We start from the raw sequence: 19,195 nt of genomic DNA on the forward strand, positions 1-19,195 counted from the left end.
ACCACATGCGTGAAGTAAAGAAGATATCACGAGCTCTCCCTTGCGCGCGTGACACACATGCTCCTTCTCAATTGTTCTGATTTGAAAACTATTCTGAGGCGATTTGCGATTTGTGATTTGGAAATCGAAACAAACGAAGAGATTTTCCCTGAATCTCCCATCGTTTCCAAAGAAATCACCTCTGTTTCGATCTATATTCTGATTCCGAACAGATCCCCAGCAAATCTTCTACCGTTTCGATCTATATTCCATGTTTAGTTCATCTTCAACAAACATGCAAATCAAACGTGAGTCGTATTCATCTTCCGTTCTTCTTTTATAACTATAATTAAGTGATATTCAACTTCATAATAATCACATCTTCATGTTCATTTTCTATACAATAATAGATTTGCTTATTTTTCCCAATTTAGTGAGAAAATTTGCTATAAGAATGATAGATTTGCTTAATTTTTTTAATTGAGTAATAAAATTTGTTATAATGATGGATTTGCTTCCATTCTTCTTTCATAACTATAATTGAGTTAAAAAATTCGACTTGAAGCTATTTTCAATGTGTATCATACAATATTAATTTATGATTGATATTCAACTTCATAATAATCACATCTTCATGTTCATTTGCTATACAATGATGGATTTGCTTACTTTTGTTAATTCAGTGATAAAATTTGATATACAATAACAGATTTGCTTACTTTGCCCAATTCAGTGAGAAAATTTGCTATAAGAATGATAGGTTTGCTTAATTTTCCTAATTGAGTGATAAAATTTGTTATAATGATGGACTTGCTTCTCTTCTTATTTCATAACTATGGATTTGCTTCCCTTCTTCTTTCATAACTATAATTGAGTAATAAAATTTGACTTGAAGCTATTTTCAATGTGTATTATACAGTATTAATTTATGAGTGATATTCAATTTCATAATAATCACATCTTCATGTTCATTTGCTATATAATGATGGATTTGCTTACTTTTGTTAATTCGGTGATAAAATTTGATATACAATGACAGATTTGTTTACTTTGCCCAATTCAGTGATAAAATTTGCTCTAAGAACAATAGATTTGCTTAATTTTCCTAATTGAGTGATAAAGCAAGATACCTTCTCTTCCCAATCCACCAAAATTTTCATTGGACAATACTTGTCCTTGACATTGAAGAAGGTTCATGGAAATTCTACAATTCCATGAGACCAAGGAGAGCAATGACTAAAGATCCACACTTCAATGCCGCAAATGAAGTGGTAAAAATGTTTTCACTATCAAACTTACCAATCATCCAATACATCAATCCTGATTCATACTCAATTATACATCAAAAATTTATACAATAATATATTTATCATTATTTAAATCCATGGTTTCTCGTTAATTGTTTCAACTAACTTTTTAATAGAACAATTATACAAATGTATATGTTGTAAAGAGAGATTATTGACAAGTACATAAATGATAAGAAGCCAACTCTCATTAACCCTGATAAATTTCAACAGGAGACAGAGAGCGTCATCAACAGCCCACAACAAGAAGACACGTCGTAAGTTTATCAACAACAAAACACTCTTATAAAAATAAAAATAAAAAAGTAACGAAACCAAATTATAATATTTTGATTTCAAAATATTTTTGCAGGCTTGATTGTGAAATCATTGTTTGCTATATCATGAGACAATATGTTTCCAAAAATAACATAATGCCTACTTTTTCCAAGGAAGAATGCAATCAATTGAGAGCCAATATGTTAACTATTTTCTTAACTGACCAACAAGCTGCTCAACAATAAATAGTTGATGAAAACATTGATGACTTGCCTCCGCAATAATCAACAGATCTGGAGCATTGATGACTTCATACATTTTGTTTGTTTGGTTGTTACAGTGTTACTTGTATTTTGATGATTTTGGTTCTTACTATGCTCCAATGAATATTACAATGCTTGGTTGTTACAATGTCAAAGTTATGAACAGTGCTTGGTTGTTACAATGTCAAATTTGCCTCAATGAAACATTCAGTCTTTTTTAGCCATAGTATTACCAGATTTGGCTTTTGATATCAGTCTTGTTATGCAAATTTCATTCAAAATATTGATTTTGATCTGATTATTTGTATCGAATTTAAAGGTTAATAACAGGTTTGGAGTCACTATACTGATAAATTTATTTTTTTATAGTGTTTTGTTTACACTAATAAATTTATCACTGTTTCAACAAATTTATTACTGTGAACACTGATAAATTTACCACTGTTCAAACAAAAAAAACTAGCAACTCTCTATCTCTCTCTCTCTCTCTCTCTCTCTCTCTCTCTCTCACTCATTCTTTTTCCCCAATCCAAGTAAACAAAACACTATAAAAAATAATAAAAAAATTTACCTAAATTAAAAATTAAAACACAAACACTATTACATTGTCCAAATTGGAAATTAAAATACTGTTACAATTTATAGATATTCCCAAGTTTGAGAATGAATGTAAGAACATGCAATCCTTGGTGATTTCTGAATAATTAAAATCATTTGATACTTCAGTTAAACAACTCAAACATCCAAAGCTTGCTTCTGAGTGACCACAAAACAGTATGCAGACTGAGAACTTGTTACTAAACCAGATAAACATGGTAGTTGATCTAAAATTTTTTGCTTTGCAAAGCAGTTGACACAGCTAATATGCAATTATGTATGCTAGAGATTTGATCTACAGCTTTGTATTGTGGAAATTTTTCCTAGGAAAATTAGATAACTTCAGACAATAATTGCTTCCTATAAGTAAGTAATATACAAAGATCTACTCCTTTGAATGCTGAAAGACTTATGGGGAAAACCGTATTCAAACTTTGAATCTCAAATCTACTGTCCTTTGGAATCTCATAAAAGGCATCCACTATATAAAATCACTCAGAAACAACAAAAGACCAAAAAAGGATATATGTGTGCATATATATATTCATTTTCTTTCTTCTCCTTTTATCAGCAATCAACCCCAGAGTAAATAAAGTACAGTGTGAAGAAAAAGAAACTGGAAAGAGGTCTAGCATATGTCATTGTAAATTCAATGCACAAATTATTTGTGTTTCTGAGGGATGCATTATCTAACAAGCAAGGTTGTATTCTTGTTTGAATTAATCAAGGCACAGAAAAACTAAAAACATGTATAACTAGTGACAACAATTGATTTTTGTTGAGTTTAAGCCAGTGATAAATTTATCACTGTCAAAAAGAACATTTGCTTGGATATGACAGTGATAAATTTATCAACCACTGACATAAATGTAATAAACCGTCAACTCTTCCCATACAATCAGTGATAAATTTATCATTCTTGAAAATAACAAAATTCAGGAACCCCATTAATGCTTGATTGCTTCTTTCAGACAATGGTAAATATATCCTTCTTACAAAAAAATAATCTACCAACCTGTCCAAACTAACCAGTGATAAATTTATCACTGTATAAAACACCAAAAACAGCAACTACATTTAATCCAAATCAAATAATATAAATCTGTGAAACTTAATCCTGTAAAAATATCGGCAAAAAATATAATTTCTGCTCAACAAATTCCTCAATCATTCAATGCAAGTACCAAAATGATACATCTTTCCAAAAATACTCAATCATTCAATGCAAGTAACACCTCTCAACTCTCAACAAAGTAATTCAATTAAAATCAATATAACTAAAGCAAAGCTTCTTTACATGTCTTCCGATTATGAGTTCCCATCTTTCCACACCTACTGCATCTAATTCTTTTGATTTCGCCCTTAGAAGGTATTCTCTCTGTTCTTGGACGTCCAGCTGGTCTCTTACAAAGACGAGGTAAAACAATGTCATCATCGACAACTACATTTGGCTTCCACATACTAGGAACTGGATATATAGAATGTGAATAAGAATCACAATAACTACTAACACAATAGTAGTCATCAAGAAAACAATTCAGATCCTTCTCACTCCTCTTTTAGCACAAAAACCATGTTTGCAAGGGAAAGAATCAATTTCCCATAATCGACAAGAACAAGAACTTTTCCCAATATCAACCATAACTGAATGATCCAATTGGATTTCATAAATGTCATCGCTACATTTCTTAATTATCCATGCTTTTGTATCATTAAAAGCTTCTTCCAACTTTTTCTCTGCAAAAGGACAAATAATACGATTCCACTTATTTCCAACTTCTCTCTTTCTTGAAAATTGCTCCATTAGTTTCACCCATATAGCATCAACAAGACCAGTTGAAAACAAATGGCGTTCATCCCTAATCCATGAATTAAAAGATTTCACGGCATTTGTGCACATTTCACCATACATCTTGCCTTGAAAATAAGTGTTACACCAACACTCATTAGGCAAATCCTCAAGAAACTTCTCAACACTACGACCACAACGACCCTTCAATTCTTCAAATAGCTCATTAACAACTCAATAGTAGGAGCATATGCACATCTACTAAAAAGAGTAAGCAAATACTCTTTAGATTCACGACTCTTCACCGACAAATAAGTCTTCAAGTTTGTCTTCAAATGCATTAGACAAAAAGAATGAGAAGAAAACGGAAAGACCTCAGCTAAAGCTTTCAGCAAACCTCCATGCCGATCAGTAACAAACGCAATATCCCTCTCCAGAGTCAAAATAACAAATAACTTTGACAAGAACCAATGCCAACTGTCATAACTTTCACTATCAACAATGGCAAAACATAACGGATATAAACCTACAAACAAAATATATATACACGTTATCAATAACAAATAAAAAAATTACAAAAAAGAAAATCAAAACACAAAGTATATAACATATAGCACCAGCCATAGATAAATTTATCATTGTATAAATATAAAAATTTAACAAAAGTATACGACATAAATTTATCACTAATAGATTGACCATACTCAATAATCAACACTCTCCAGTAACAAAAATGATAGAATTATCATTGTTTTAATAATAATAACAAATAGACACAGAATATACCTTGGTTACCATCTTTTGTCGTAGCAGACAATAAACAACATTTGTGTTTTCCTTTCAAGAAAGTTCCATCAAGCATCAACACAGGTCGACAATACTTAAAACCATGAATACATGCCTCAAAAGCGAAAAACAAGCATTTGAAATGTCTTCCTTTACTATCAACATCAAATTCCATATCAAAAACACTCCCCGGATTACAATCATTAGCGGCATCAACATACCAACGAAGATCGTCAAATGATGATGAATAGTCACCAAAAACAAGACCTCTTGCTTTTTCAACACCCATCCAAGCTCGCCGATAAAAAACTGTTGTTCCATAATAGTCCTTGAAATCACAAACCACCTCACTAACCGATGTCAAAGCCTTATTACGAATATCACTTGAAATTAGCCCACCAATCATACTTGAAGTCATCCTAGCATGTTTAATTGTACGAAAAGAAGATCCACAAGTATGAACATCATCAAATTGTTTAATAACAAAAGCTTCACTATAATTTTCCACTCTAGCATGCACGCTCCATAAACATCCCAAATCATCCCTTTTCTTACAATAAACAGTGGCATGATCCTTATCATTCTTAACAAAATCAAAATCAAAACCGGAATGAATAAAATACTTTGACAACGGATCTCGAAATTCAACAACTCCTTGAGCAAACCTTTGTCCCACTTCTTTCATACAATTAACCCACCCATTGGAGAGCAAAGGTTTCCGTTGATTTGAATAAAATGAAGGCAAAAAATCAGTTTCACAAACAACACTACTACTACTACTACTACTACTACTACTACTACTACTACTACTACTACTACTACTACTACTACTAGCTTCACCATCACAAATCATATAACCTTCACCCAAAGAACAACACTTTACAAAAACATCAATACGATGAATATCACAAGAAAGTGCCAGTCCAACCATAACCTTCAAATCATCTTCACTTTGTAGACCACGACAAGAATGTCCAGGCATTGAATACGATATATTCAAAGAACTATCAACTAACTCACTCCACTTTGCACACAATTTATATACTAAATCCTTGAAATTAAATCCATCATTATACTTGATAACTAATGTCACGCATCTAAACTTGCACATAAAAAACAAAAAAATTCTCCATCACTATAAATCCTGCAACAAACAACAATTATATTTAAGCAAACAACTCAAACACCCCTAAAACAAAATCAAATACAGTAATAAAATTATCAGTCAATTCAAACACATCCAAAAACCAACACTAATAACTTTAACAGCTAACACCACCAAAGACCAAGAACAGTGAATAAGGCTTACATTTATTAGACATGGTAACTCGATTTGAATCTTACCATTACATTATGCAACCTTTTCATCTCCTATTCCCATACTTACACATAAATTTATCACTGTTGAAAAAGTTAATCCAACAACACCCCCAAAATACTCAGTGATAAAATTATCACTGTATAAAATAACAAACCAGCACCTGTCTTTAATCAAAACAATTTCGTAACAAAAAAAAGAAAAATGTAAAATTCTTTACATATACATATCTCAAAGCTTTCAATATCATAATCAAAACACAAATTCAATCGCAACAGAAACAACAGAGTAACAACAATATCACCACAAAATCAAAATCACCAACTCAAACTAAAAAGAACCAAAACATTGAAATTGAAATCAAAATCAAACATATCAGTCGACCTAACTCCATAACATCGCAAATCAAAAAATGTAACTATACACCAAATGCGAAATCGCAAATAAGAAGATTCACCAAGCACGCAATCGCAAATCACAAATCGAGAAGATACACCAAGCGCAAAATCAGAAATCACAAAGCTCCACAATAATACAGCAGCAAATTGTGAAGTTCCACAGAAATCCAAATCACAAACCCATACTCACAACACAATATTTTGATGGAAAATCCAAACAGAAACGCGCCAAAACAGGGGAGGGGTAAAACGGTACCAAAAAAAAGGCTCAGGACCTGTTGGTGCACAAGAGCAAAACTCAGGACTAAGAGGGAAATAAGTGTAAAAGGTATGACCGGCCAGTAAAAAACCCTTAAAGAAACACATGGGCCCAGATTACTCAAAACAACCCACCATCTTCACCAAAATGTCTTGGCCCAAAACTATGAATATGCATTTATATAAAATATAAATAGAAAATATATACACTGCGCCCCATGTCTGTATCATACCTAGCTTCTTATAGCCTCGAAGCTTCGCTTAACGACGCATGACCAGAAAAGCATTCTGATTCTGAAGCACGTCGGAAGCCGCAGAAGGACAGCATGACCTCCTCATGAACCTCATAGCTGCACTATCACTTTAGCGAAGACTAGCAATCCAAAACCAAAAATAGCATCGGAGCCACGAACAGTTTTCTATGCTGATTTTCAACCATACCGGTGACAACCGGCTTATATCGCCCTGTGTATCGGATTTAGGTCGCTACGTACCGGGACTCGGCCGTTACGGCTACGAATTTCATTCTCCCCACTATACTGGTCTATATCCGAACCGATGGTCTGATTTTTCGGTACGAATCGGCCGGTACGGCATAATAAAAAAAAAGACTACTTTTAATCATATATATATATGTGTGATATCTCACATATACGAGTTCTGATCCCATCTTTTTGATTCACAACATAGCCATCTCTTTTCTTTTTTTCTTTTTTCTTTTTTTGTTGGGGGGGGGAGGGGGTTTGAATAAGTCATAAACATAGCCATCTCCGTTTATTGGAATCCTCATTGTGGGGAAATAATAATGATAAGTTGTCCACATGGCCTACATGGCGTGGGGTGGGGGCGGGGGGTGAATAAGTTATAAACATAGCCACCTCCATTTATTGGAATCCTCATTGTGGGGAAATAATAATGATAAGTTGTCTACATGGCCTACATAGTTAGTTGAGGCGCCACCTAGATAATTTTGATTTGTCAAGGTGTGAGCAAATTACACTTGAATCCAAGATGTTCGGATAGAGGTCAAAAATTCTAGATGATGGCAGATTCTTTGTTTGGATAAATAAGGACTCTTGAGAGAGTTAATCTTAATTCGAATTGGAAAAGCCCTTGATAAGTATTATTTTTGAAGGGAATAGAGTTCTATGAAATAAGACTTTTAACGGACGATGACACTAATCATTATAAAAGGAAAGTACCCTCGTGGGTAAAAGATATGTTTTTGTTGAGAATTGTTTACTTGAGCCGATATCATAGAGAGATAGTTGACTAACTTGATTGTCGGAGTGTCCCCAAGTGGACGAGTAACCAGTCTTATTATCTAGTCTTGTTGTCTTTTTATGTACAGGTATTGAACTTTTCTATTCCTATACATACTCTATGATTTACTTCCCAAAATCTTGGAGAAGAAATCTGATCTGATTATGATACCATATTTCAACACCCACACATATGAAACAATTTTTTTGAACAGTCACACTAATGAAACAATTTCACTTCCATAAAGTGAGACTAATTTTCTGTACGCAAAAATGGATTGAAGTTGGTATAAATTTAGAAGTACAAATATTCCAGTATTGCAAGTTTTTTTCTTTCTTTTTCTTTATATAATCAAATGATATGCAGTTTAAGCTTGTTTTATGCATTACTAACATATACTAAATCCTTTATTCATTTATTTTATGAGCCAAAATATATATATATATATTTGAACTTTAGTTTTATGAATAAAATTTTAAGTCAAAATTATGAATTTGTAATATTACTTAATAAAATATATAAAATAAAAAAATAAATATTGCATTATTATTTGACAAGAAAAGAATGAAAAAAGGGAAAAGAGCAGGAGGGCAACCTATTTTAATAATTCGAATCATTTATATTATATGGTTTGTTTAGTATATCATTTATAAAAAAAAATTAAAAAAAAAAAAGATAATTGAACATGTATAATCCCATAACAATACCATATTTATGTTTAAATAAAATAAACGATTAGTATAATTTTGATAATTTAAAAAAAAAAAAAGATTTTGCATGAGATTACACATGTTCGATTGATTTTATTTTTCATATAGATGAGATGTTTGATGAACTTTATAATATGAACCATTCAAATCATGAAATAAAAAACATAGCAAATAAATCTGGTAAGCTGCACCCACCCATTATCCAATTTGCCAGTGACTTTTAAACCGGTTTAATGGGTTTATGGTTTAATGACTTTCCACCACCGACTCCCACCCTCGCCACCTGCTACCAAACACTAGATCCTCAATCATCGCTGCCGTGAGACGCCTCAGCCTCATATCGCGGCCCCCAGGAACTCCGCCCGCTGCCACAAGCTATTGCTCCTTGTGCTATAGCCTTTGGTTTGACTCTGAAAACATAATTTTGATAAAAATTTCCAAAATTTTGTTTGGTTAGAAACTTTTTGAAAAATTTCCAAAGTTATTTTCTCTCTCCTACATATCAATTAATTATTTTTCCTCTCTCCTCTCTCATTCGCAATCACTTTTTCTCTCACACACATTTACTCAACTATAACAAAATATCAAATTATCCCAAACTCTCATACTCTAAAACTATTTCCAAAATATACAATCAAACAAATCAAAAAAAATTCTAAACTCTTTTCCCAAAAATTTTTTTGAAAATTTATCTCCCAAAACCAAACCAAACACACCCTTTATCTCTCTCTCTCTCTCTCTCTCTCTCTCTCTTAAAAAATATGCAAATATTCCTAATTTGGTTTAAGACTGAAGTATACAATTAATCTGTTAATGAAAAATACTAAAAAGACTATTATACCCTCCTCACTTTAACAATATCTCCCCTTGTTTCTTCTGCAGACCAAAAAAATACAATAAAATGTTGCAGCGGGTATGCTGGTAGAGCATTATGCTTTCCGATATCCTTGCTATCTTTGCACTCTATAATGTTTTGTTAATTCAATAAATTGTTGTTTTCATTACTGATTAAATAAATAAATAAATAAATAATTATAATCACCACCATCACTCTATTTAACAAAAACTCCACCACCAATTTTAATAGATAAAAAGAGTACATTGACTCTAACCTAATCTCGAAACACAATGTAACCAGGGAAATCCACATATAAGAAAATAACTTTACGAAAAAAAAAAACACATCTAAGTAACATCCAATCCCATTAAAGATATCTTTTGTGGGACTTATTCTACTATACTTTTACATTAAGAGGCCTGTTGAAAAATGTCCCTTCAAATAATTTCAGATAATGCTTTCAGGAAACAAGTTAATCCCCGCCTTCTAGGGAATCAATCACTTCCGTGAAGGATGGAACGATTTTGATGTTGAGGTTGGCACAGGATTGACGAGCACAGAGGTTACAAAAGCTTTGACCCTGGTTCCAGAATGGGTGTAACCATCTTCATCCTTGTATATAACATGTGTCATTCGTGTAAGGTTGACTATTCGCAACAGGAGAGGCATTGGGACCGCAGTTGGGCGAAGGTATGCTGCATTTATGTCTTTCCATGCATTTGTAACTAGCTTACGAAATTCAACAAGCACTTCTTCTTCTGTTGCGCCATGTTGTTTCATGTAGCATTCAACTGCCGAGGCTGCATGACCTCTCTTTTGCTCAAACTACAATTAAAGGGATCGTTAAGGTTAGAAAATAGGATTTAAAAACTACTACTTTATAGTCATGAAACCTAGTCTAATTATAACATCATTCCCTAATTATTACATGAATTTTGAGACCATGTATTATAACCCATCTGTCTTACCTTGTGGCCAACCATGTCATTCATGAGTCTGCCAACCGCTGACGAAGCTTGAGCAATTAAAGGATTATTTGACACCCAATCAAAGGCCTCTTCGGACGCCACTTCTCCCATGCCCACAAACGAAGTGGTTGCAAGCATTGGGTGACCACTGGTTACTAGTGCAACACTCATATACTCTTCCATAGATGGAACATAGCCTTGGTGAAACCATTTGGCTTCTTCAAAGTATGCTCTAACTAAAATTTTCATCTGACATTTGGAGAAAATGGATCGATCAACTTGTTTGGTTTCGTTTTTCTAAAAACAATTTTCAGAAAATTTTACTTTTTTATTTTCTGAATTTTTTTAATATTTTAAGTAATTTTTTTAATTTTTAGACACCCTTAAAATAAATACACATAAAAAGTATAATTTTTGTAAAAAAATCTTTTAAAAATTCAATAAATACTTAACATACAAAAAAAATACAAAAATTTAGTTTTTCATATTTTTATGTATTTGTTAATTTTTTAAAATATTTTTTCACAAATTTTGTACTTTTTAAATACATCTAAGGTATATCTAAAAAAGTAAAAAAAAAAATGCTTAAAATTTTAAAAATATTCACTAAAAACAAAAAAAAAAACACGAAAAACAAAAACTCAGTTTTCAAAAAACTTAATTCACAAAACTCAAACCAAATACACTAGTTTTCAATCAAATTTTACATAAAATCTTATTACTAGTAACAAAATGTGACAGATTAGCACGAGGCTTACGGTAGATTTTGCGTAGTGGACGCGATATGATCTTTCTTGCTTGCTCATCTCTTCATCAATCATATTGTACACATCTAGTAGTGCTTGATAACACAGCTTCATGTATTCTGGAAGTTGATCTAAGGCACTGCTTTCCCACCTGAAAATCAAATAGCCTATGAAGAGATTTTTATTCTTCTATGTTATCAAATCCAAAGATCACGAAAAGAATGAATCAATTCAAACCTCTCAACTGCGTCAGTGAAGAGTTCAAGTTCTTCCAAGGTACCATAGGCATCATAGATGTCATCAATAATGGAAGTCAAGGCGATTACTTTGGTTAGTATCCTTCTAGCTAGAAAATATTGGGGCTCAAAGTATACTCCCAATATCCAGAAGTAGCACTCCACCAATCTATCTCTTGCAAAAGGTAGTTTCTTTGCAAAGTCCAAATCTTTCCACCATCTGAAATAATTACCCCATGAATCAATTTGACTAGATAGCTTGACTTGATTAACAACAACGTTACATACCCAAGAAAAATATTTGAAAAAAACAAAAATGTTCAGAATTTTAAATATCTGGATAAAAAAAAAGTGCCCAATTTAAATTTATACCATTTTTTTTTTCTTCTCTCCAAATACCATAGCATTTACGACTGATTAAAGAATTCACCTTGTGATTTCGCTTAGCTCCCACTGGTGTGTTTTTTGCAATAGGTTGAAATCTAATTTGGCAAAATTCAGTAGAACTTCATTATGGGAATCATCTTGTTCATAGAAGAATATGTAATGGCTTGACTCTATCCTTGTGCAGCCATAATGGATGGGCTGATTCAGAGCATGAATTACTTGTTCTTTAAGAGGATTGCTCAAGTTAAGTATTGCACACTTAAGGTGAGTGGTGGTAAAAACCAGTGCTTCATCTAGTATCTCTTCTCCTCGCATCCTGAGATGTGTAGCTTCATACAAGCTTAGCATTCCTTGTACGTCACCAATTACATATTCATGAAATTTGCCATTGTTGTCCTTGAATTTGTTGAACACATCTGCTTAAACCATCAAATAGATGACCATGCATGGTGTGTGTATGACTGTTAATTATAGCTTTGTTTATAGAGACCTTAAAATCAAAAGGCAAAAAAGACTTACTACAAGAGACAGGATGTCCTTGTTGTCTAACTAAGCGAAACGAGAGAGCAACGGTATAAAGATCACCATTGGCTTTGTCATCATGGTGATCATAATAGGTTTCATATATGTGCTGTAAAGCTGCCTCGATCTCAGTTTCGAAATGGTAAGACACGCCTAGGCGTTGGATTGCATCGATGAAGTTCAGTTTCTGTGAAGGCTGATCATCAACAGCTGCCAGGAGCATTTTTCTCACTTCTTCTTTCAGCTGTTGGAGTTGTTGCTCCATGTTAACATCTACTTCCTGCAACATGAAAACATATATACATGCATGTGTCCAACAAAATTCCATGATAATTTTTATTTTATTTTTTTGCGTTCATGTTATCAGAATTTAAATAGAAGTTGATATGTAACAAGATTTTAGATTTTGTATACTAATATTTAAAGATATATTGGTCGATATTGTTTTATATCAACTGATATGTAACTGTATTCTGATACTAATACCTGTTCTAATACTATTATTTAAGAACATGCACAAAACCAAAGATATACATTAAATATGTGCAATGGCTAACAAATCCAATTTTACCACGGCATGAGAGGCATATGCAAGGAAATCGTCTCCCCAAATGCTAGGATGAAAATTCGCAGATCGACGAGTAACCTCTGGTACAATATTTTTGATTGAATCTGGAATAGGCAAAGCATGAATACATGATTCCATGTTTTATTTTTATTTTGCGGCTTCTTTTGAAAGATAAGAGAAAATGGGATTGAACAAGAGCACCCTTTACTCCCAAACTCTGGACCAAAGAGCTTTAGTGTTTTGCTATTTATATTAAAAAATTGAACGATTCCCTACAGTTTGGGATTTATGTTAGTTTTTTTAATTGTGATATATTTGATGTTAAATTTTAAATTTTGTTTTAAATAAAGACAATCAATGATATTTCCTTTGCATACGGTCCATTTCAAGGGCAAAATCATACAACTTATTTTGTGTTGGTTAACTTATGTGCTTTTTAAAATGTAATGGCTTTTTTTGATGAATAATGTTGTCACTTTCTTGGTTATAAAGTTCTGTTTTGTTTGGTTTTCAAAATCTATTTTTAGAAATTTTTTTTAAAAAACTAAAAATTAAATTGATGAAAAAAATTAAAAACACATTATTTTTATATAATTTTATCTTTTGAGGGTAGAAATAACTTTTTAAAATTAATTTTTTTTTCTTTATATATATTTTTGTTAAATTAATTTTTATTTTTTTAAAAGTCAAACATCACAATAATGTTAATGTTATTATTAAACCAATATATTAAATCAAAAAAAATCCAAAATTACAAATATTTTATATATTAAATATATTAATTACACATTAAAAGTTTAATAATCATTCATTACATGATAACCATCCAAAAATATATATCAACAACAAAAACAATCATCTATTACATGATAACCATCCAAAAACATCAACAAAAATAACCACTCATTACATGATCATCATCCAAACATATTCTAAAAATTAATTTGGTAAAAATATAAAATAAACTAAAATAAAATGTAAAAGATTTATCATTTTATATAATTTTATCTTTGGTGGGTAGAAATAATTTTTAAAAATTCAAAAATAATTTTTTCACATTTGTTTTTGTCAAATTAATTTATATTTTATCAAAATGACGATTTTATCCTTAAAATGGAGCATTTTTCGTTTGCAAAGGCAACGGTATCTTTAATTATTTTTATTTAAAACGAGATTCAAAATTCATAGTGAAATATATTACAATTGAAAGGTCATATACCAAAACAACACAGTGAACATCCTAATTTTCAACTAATAAAAAAAAGATTGTTTTATTAACCAAATCTGAACACCTTACTTTTGGCATGAAAAGACCAACGACCAACAACAAAATAAAATCAAGTTGTTTTATTTTGACGTGGAGATGTGGACTTCCTAATTCTGACATGAAAGACCAAGGACCGCATAAAATAAAATCAAGTTGTTTTATTAACAAAATTCAGAATAGGACGTATAATTATTTTATAAAAATATATTTCCACGGCAAAAAGTTCAGAATTGAAAATACAAATAAGGAAACAACAAAATCATCTCATTACACCAAATTTCTATTACACAACATGTCAAATTTTAAAAAATTGATTTTATCTCTTTACCATCTTCATAATACCAACTATACCCTCTTCTTTACACGTCTAACTTTCAAACCCTACTTTTATCCACTCCCAACCACCTCCTCCGCAGCTCCTCCACCACTGGCAACTCCCTCTACTATCACAACCGCTGTACCAGTCCACCTCAACTGCTGCATCTCCCCTTCTACCTTCCCCCACTGAGCCTCCTTCTCCATCACGATCCTCCTCCCCGGTGGTGACCCATCTACACTGCTGTGAACCGCCCTGCGAACCCATCCATGCCCTCCATCATGGCGTGCAAGTGAGAGAAAGAGAGAAGTTTCATATTTGAACAATAACGGAGGAAGAGGAGCAGAAGAAAAATCAGGATCACATAGAGGAAAATCTAACCTGGACTCCAAGTCTAAGAGGGGGAAGGGTTTTCAGAGATAAGGAAAGGGTTTCTAGGGGTTAAGGGAGGTAGGAAAGGGGTGGAAGAGGGCTACCGGAGGAAGATAGCAGTGGTGGAGACTGGTGGGTGAGGTACGAAAATTGTTTGTTGAATTTTTTGAGTTTGAGGATTAATTGGTAATTTTATACGAGGATAAAATAGAAAAAAAAAAAAAAAAAAAAAAAATGAAAGATAAGGGTGTAATGAGTTGTAGTTGACAGGGGTGCTCATCCATTCTAGACAGCATAGGCTACCCTACTAGAACAATATGTGGTGCTAAACATATGAATGATCAATATATCAATGAGATCGTAAGCCCTCTTTCGTGGGTTCCAAATATTTTCTTATGTGGTGCTTAGCTTGCTCCTTCAAAAAAACATGTGGCTAAAGTTTATAACTCATAGTTAGATATCACGGGGTGGAACTCAGTGGTGTTTTAGGAAATTGGTAAAAAGTTAATTTTTTAATTTTTTTACTTTTTTGATAATTTTTTTGGGCAAAAAGTTAAGTTGTTTTACGTAAAAAAAAAAATTGGTTTTTTTTTGGCTAAAAAATCTAAAAAGTCAAAATGCTGGGTTTTTACCATGCTGCCCCTCAAATGGATCCAATTTGATTTTTTAAAAAAGATTTGAGCAGTATATTTTAAATTTTGTCGGCAACAACTCTAAATTGAATTTGTGGAACTGAAATGGTCCCAATTTGATTTGTGTAAAAAGATTTGAACAATATATTTTAAATTTTGTCTGACTACTTGACAACTCTAAATTGAATTTGGTGTGATTTTATTTACATTTAAATAATAACTTAATACGTTTAATTAAAATTTTAAAATTTTAATTCTTATTATATTTTAACATAAATTTATTCATAAATATTATTTTTTTGTCTTATGATACATCCAAATGACTTTTGTATATTTTTCATATTCAATTCTTTTCATCTTTTTTCTCAAGTTTCAATTATTTTTTCTTTATCTTCTTCTTCATTTCAAAACTCTAATCCATCATATTAAAATTCACCATTATCATCAATATCAATAGTAAAAAAATTTAACAGATCAAATGTCATGATAAAAAAATAAAATAAAATAAAGTGTTCGATTTATTAGCAAACTACGTAGTCCTTGGTTAATAGAAATATTTGAGAGACTGGACTATAGAATGTGTGACAATATGGGCTTGAGGAAGGGAGGGCGACGCAGCCAGTCAACAAGGATTGAAAATTGCAAGTGTTTATGGATTGAAAATTATACTATAGTGTGGGGTCACATTTTCGAACGATAGCACGTGGCAAAGGTAAAGCTGAAGTGTCAACCAAGTTGCCACGTGGCCTAGTCACGCGCCAAGATGATCTCTGTTAGGCCGAGGTTGCCTACGGAGATATCGGAATCCAAATTAAGCAGATAGGAGACAAGAGTCTTATAACAGGGGAGGATCTCATTCTAGATAGAGATAAGGCTCAAAAAGAGTTTATCTCTATCTAGATGAGGGTTCAGGATAAGCATGAAGCCTGAGTCCATTAAAGTAAGGCTTCTAAGGAGATCAGGTCATTGTTGGTTATAAATGTAAGGCACCCTCGTGGATCAGAGCTAAGTTCTTTCTTGTCAGTTTAAGCATAATTTGCTATCTTTAAGAGATATTGATTACTGACTTGATCGTCGGAGTGCCCTCGGGTGGACGAACCACTGCCGGATTTTCATCTTCTTGTACAGGTTATTGGGCTTAATTTATTCTACCAATGCTCTCCAATTGAGTTTCTCATTTGGTTGTGTAGTCGGAAATCAACACCCACAATTTGGCACCGTCTGTGAAAACCTAAGTAGAATAGATGGCCAACAACGGACAAGAAGAAAAGATTGAGGATGACATTAACAGTGAGAGTTATGAACATAGAGATCCTAACGTCGGGAAAGAAAATCATAATGAGGAAGCACAGGATCTGAATCTTAGGGAGAAGGACGTCGGCAATGAGGGGAATGCTCCAAAGAAAGCTAGTCGAGATTAGTACTACAACAAGAGCAACTTCCAAGTATGGAAGGATAGATACCTAAGGAGGGATGGCGAACAAGTTAGCAAACCTACAGTCGGTTGTCAACTTCATGATGTAGAACAACGTGACCCGTTGCAGGACACGCCAGTACCAGCGGCAAAGACTGACGCCCTGAAAAGGGGCAGAAAACAATCCCAGCAGTCAAGCAGCATGGCAAGAAAAAAAGAAACGCTCACATCGGCCTTCATGGGATGTCGGGCAAGTAGAGTCGGTGAGAGGTGAGTCGTAGAGGACACCATGAACCAAGGAGACCTACGTCAAAGAACATCGGCATATCCAAGGGAAGGGACTTTGCTTTGATACATTGAATAAATAGAAGTCCAAGAGGACGCACAATGATGCTGGAAGCAGCGCGCCGAAAAGGCTGAAATCTGTTGATGACCGAGCTCCCAGTCGAACGAAGAAGGATCTGAAGGACTACCTCTAAAGAAAGTGACTCCACACCGAGGTAATATCCCCCATCAAGTCGACAACGTCGTTCTCAATGGAGTTGGATAGATTTGAGACCCCAAAAAGATGCCATATGCCGAGGTTCCAGATTTATGACTGTAAGCCTAATCCGAACTTTTATGTCGGCTTATATTTAAATTCAATGGCTTTGTATAGTGGAAATGAGCATTTGTTGTGCAAGGTGTTCCCCTCATCCTTTGGGGAAATCGCATCAGATTGGTTCCACAAGTTACCGAAAGGAATTATGAAGAGTTGGAAAGGCCTGGCCGAGATGTTTGTGGCCAGGTTTGTAAGAAACAAGTTGCAGCCACAGAGAGTAGACTCCCTGCTGGCTCTGAATATTAGCGAGGGTGAAAGCCTCAGGGTTTATGCCAAATGGTATTATGAGGTGTTCAACCGAATACCGGCATGCAACCAGGAGCTGACGGTTGTATCTTTTAAAAACGGCCAGGAAAATGAATGCCTATCACATCCCAAATCCAGGTATGACCGGCCGTGGCCCACAGGGACTCAGCCCAAGGCACACGTAAGCCTAACCACTAATCCATAATCACATTGAGCAACTATACAAAAGTTCAGTAATAAATAACCAAACTCAATCCAGTGACATGCCACAAGTATAAACGGCAAAACCAACCGTAATCAATACCATCCAAACTTATGGGATATAAACAGCCTACATATCAAAATAATCCTAAATAAACCTCAATAAAAATAGAAAGAAGTATGCACAAACTTGGCATAACAATCTAAAACAAAATAAATGTATGTCCTAGAGGTCCATGCAATCGAGTCTCAGCTACACCATGAGTCCACCCTAAGTCCTTCTAACACCTGGAAGTGATAAAAACTAAGTCAGCTGATAGCTCAGTGAGTAGCAACATGGATAGTAAATACAGTTTTGAAAACATGGCTCAATTCCAAAATAAGATATATATCACAGAAACTAGATTGGCATACAGTTTGGTAAATACAATCTGTTTCAAAAAAAAGGTTCCACAGTTCAACACTTAAAATACTCATGTCTTGCAAGAACATGATAAATGACATTTTTCACTTAAAACAGATTATAAAATGAAGAACAATAATTTTCTAGGTACCAAGAAAAACAAATAATATGCCACACAGTTCTCAAGGCTACAAGCCCCGTTGGATCCAATACCGAACTAAGAGTCATCCTCAGGGTGACACCTGGGCCTTTTCTCAAAGATGATCCGATTGAAGGTCACCTAGTTTTTTTTTTTTTAGGTCTTTTCCTTACAATTGTTGAACACTAGAGTCATCACGGCCCAACCCGGATCTATTCCCTAGTGGCCAGAGTCACCACACACAGTGGAATAATTTTCCTGGACTAAATACACATATGGTCTCAATAATCAATACACATATGGTCCCAATAATCAATACACATCAGTTTCGCAAAACATAGTAGTTCATCATTATAAACATGAGACCAAAACAAATAGTTTACAGTATGCCAAGTTCACACATGTTTCAGAAA

General features: G+C 33.4%; 2 protein-coding genes across 2 annotated transcripts; both read right to left on the reverse strand.

The window, feature by feature from the left end:
• Positions 1-1,183: 1,183 nt before the first annotated feature.
• Positions 1,184-5,664, reverse strand: LOC114277951 (uncharacterized). Its single transcript, XM_028219911.2, has 6 exons — positions 4,980-5,664; positions 4,591-4,719; positions 3,977-4,405; positions 3,813-3,872; positions 3,434-3,475; positions 1,184-1,299 (listed from the first exon to the last, which is right to left on the reverse strand). The coding sequence occupies exons 1-6, from the start codon at positions 5,662-5,664 to the stop codon at positions 1,184-1,186; spliced, it is 1,461 nt and encodes a 486-aa protein (XP_028075712.2).
• A 4,317-nt stretch (positions 5,665-9,981) lies between these two features.
• LOC114277960 ((-)-germacrene D synthase) lies at positions 9,982-13,426 on the reverse strand. Its single transcript, XM_028219917.2, has 7 exons — positions 13,195-13,426; positions 12,621-12,903; positions 12,145-12,517; positions 11,716-11,934; positions 11,491-11,629; positions 10,733-10,981; positions 9,982-10,589 (listed from the first exon to the last, which is right to left on the reverse strand). Exons 1-7 carry the CDS (start codon positions 13,327-13,329, stop codon positions 10,263-10,265), a joined length of 1,725 nt encoding a protein of 574 aa, XP_028075718.2. The 5' UTR covers positions 13,330-13,426; the 3' UTR covers positions 9,982-10,262.
• Between the last annotated feature and the right edge of the window lie 5,769 nt (positions 13,427-19,195).

This window comes from Camellia sinensis, chromosome 8, assembly GCF_055761805.1.
Source record: "Camellia sinensis isolate YWXY chromosome 8, ASM5576180v1, whole genome shotgun sequence".
Classification (NCBI taxonomy): Eukaryota; Viridiplantae; Streptophyta; class Magnoliopsida; order Ericales; family Theaceae; genus Camellia; species Camellia sinensis.